The sequence below is a fragment of the Corvus brachyrhynchos genome, unplaced genomic scaffold, assembly GCF_000691975.1.
Source record: "Corvus brachyrhynchos isolate BGI_N302 unplaced genomic scaffold, ASM69197v1 scaffold32, whole genome shotgun sequence".
In the NCBI taxonomy this organism is placed as follows: Eukaryota; Metazoa; Chordata; class Aves; order Passeriformes; family Corvidae; genus Corvus; species Corvus brachyrhynchos.
In genome coordinates this window covers 9,981,710-9,983,316 of record NW_008237919.1, presented here as the reverse complement: position 1 = coordinate 9,983,316, position 1,607 = coordinate 9,981,710, and the positions used below count along the sequence as shown (strand labels likewise).

At 53.4% G+C, this 1,607-nt stretch overlaps 1 protein-coding gene across 2 annotated transcripts in view; it reads right to left on the bottom strand.

Moving 5' to 3' along the window:
- The window catches only part of HMGA2 (high mobility group AT-hook 2), a 129,968-nt gene extending 128,367 nt beyond the window's left edge, over positions 1–1,601 (bottom strand). For both annotated transcript variants that reach the window (XM_017733194.1, XM_008632795.2), the window contains exon 1: positions 593–1,601. In XM_017733194.1, the coding sequence (XP_017588683.1) occupies positions 593–703 (111 nt within the window). In that variant the 5' untranslated portion in view covers positions 704–1,601. The remainder of the gene's footprint in view (positions 1–592) is intronic.
- Positions 1,602–1,607: the final 6 nt, after the last annotated feature.

Below are 1,607 nucleotides of genomic sequence, written 5' to 3'. Positions count from 1 at the left end.
AAAAAGGCGAAAAAAACTATGCGACTTTCTAGACACCCTCCTCCCCCCCAGCCCCAGCATCTAGGGGCAGTTCAGGGGCCGGGCTGGGCAAGGTCGGAGGCGGCAGCAGCGCCCGGTGGGACCCCACACATGCACACACACACACACACGCGCGCATACAGATTGAGATATTGCGAGGGCTGAGAGAGGAGGGAGACAGGAGAGCCCCGTTCCCTGCTCCTCGCTTTCGCAATTTCAAAATCAGCTCGAAATGACCCAGCGAGCGCTGGTTGGTCGGAGCCGCGCTGCTCCATATTCCCCATTTACATTGAAAAGCCCCAGCTCGCTCCCTGCACAATAGTGAAAGTCCCGAGGAAGCTCCTCGGCTCAGCCACGGGCAGGCAGCGCCCCGTCGCTCCGGGCTCTGGGGTCCCCCCGCCGGGGCGCCCGACGGAGCCCCTCGCTACGCCTCTGCACCACCTCGCCGGGAAGCAGCGCACAACAAAGCCCCCCCTCCCCGTCGCCAGGACTGCTTCACTTGCAGCACAATACGTACATGTACATGCCTATAACACTATAGATCTGCGGCTCTACGTATCTATACGATACTGACTTGTGGTTGTTTCCTGGGTCTGCCTCGTCCTCTCTTCTGAGGCTCTGCGGTTGCAGGTTGCTCCTGGGCAGCAGTGGAAGGCTGACCGGGTCCCTCACCTTGTGCACTCATCGTGACTTCTGCTGCTCAGCCTGAAACCAGTCTCTCCAAAGCACCTTGGATGGGGGGGAATCAAAACGAGCTCTTGCTGCTTTTGCTGCTCGCTGCCACCACCACACCGGACGTCCTGGTGCTGCCAAAAAGGAGAAGAGAAGGGGAGGAGGAGGAGGAGGAGGTGATGGTGGTAGTGGTGTTGGTGGTGGTGGAAGAGGAGGGGGAATGAATCTCTCTTACAATTTAGGAATGGTTAGTAACACGAAGCAATTCAAAAGAGGGGAGGTTTAAAAAAAAAAAAAAAAAGTCAGAGTAAATTGCAACCCTGGAAATGCAAGGAGAGAGGGAAATAGTCCGAGGGTAGTCGGGAGCACACCAAGAAGAGGAAAAAAGTCCTACAAATTGAAAGCAAGTGGTGGCTATCGCGCTTAGATCGGATCAGGACAAATTAAGATAAGACACACTGAAAATGGACTGAGAACACTGCACAATCTTGCCAGAAGCATGCACCCTGGGAAGACGGGGATTTCGGCAGCAGCGGGAGCAGCGCGCAAAAGGAGCGATCATTTAAAAATAATAATAAAACGATTTGGGAGATTGGGAGGAAAAAAAAAAAAGACTGGGGGGAGGGCGGTCCTGGGTTCGTGTCTGTGATGCGAGCTGCTGGGACTGGAAATATTATTATGTGAGTCCTGCCCACGGACTAAACTAGGATGAGGGTTAACGGAGGGAAAAAAAACCCAAAAAACAACAACAAAAAAAACCCCAAACTAAAAACCAAGGAAAAGAAAAGAAAAGAAAAACCACCTTTACCCGTGAGTGGAAAAACCAAGAGGGGGCTGTAGGGGGAAAAAAAAAAAAAGAGAGAGAGGAGGAGGCAGAGCGAAAACCCGGCGATGGGGTCTGGCGGCCGGCCAGATAA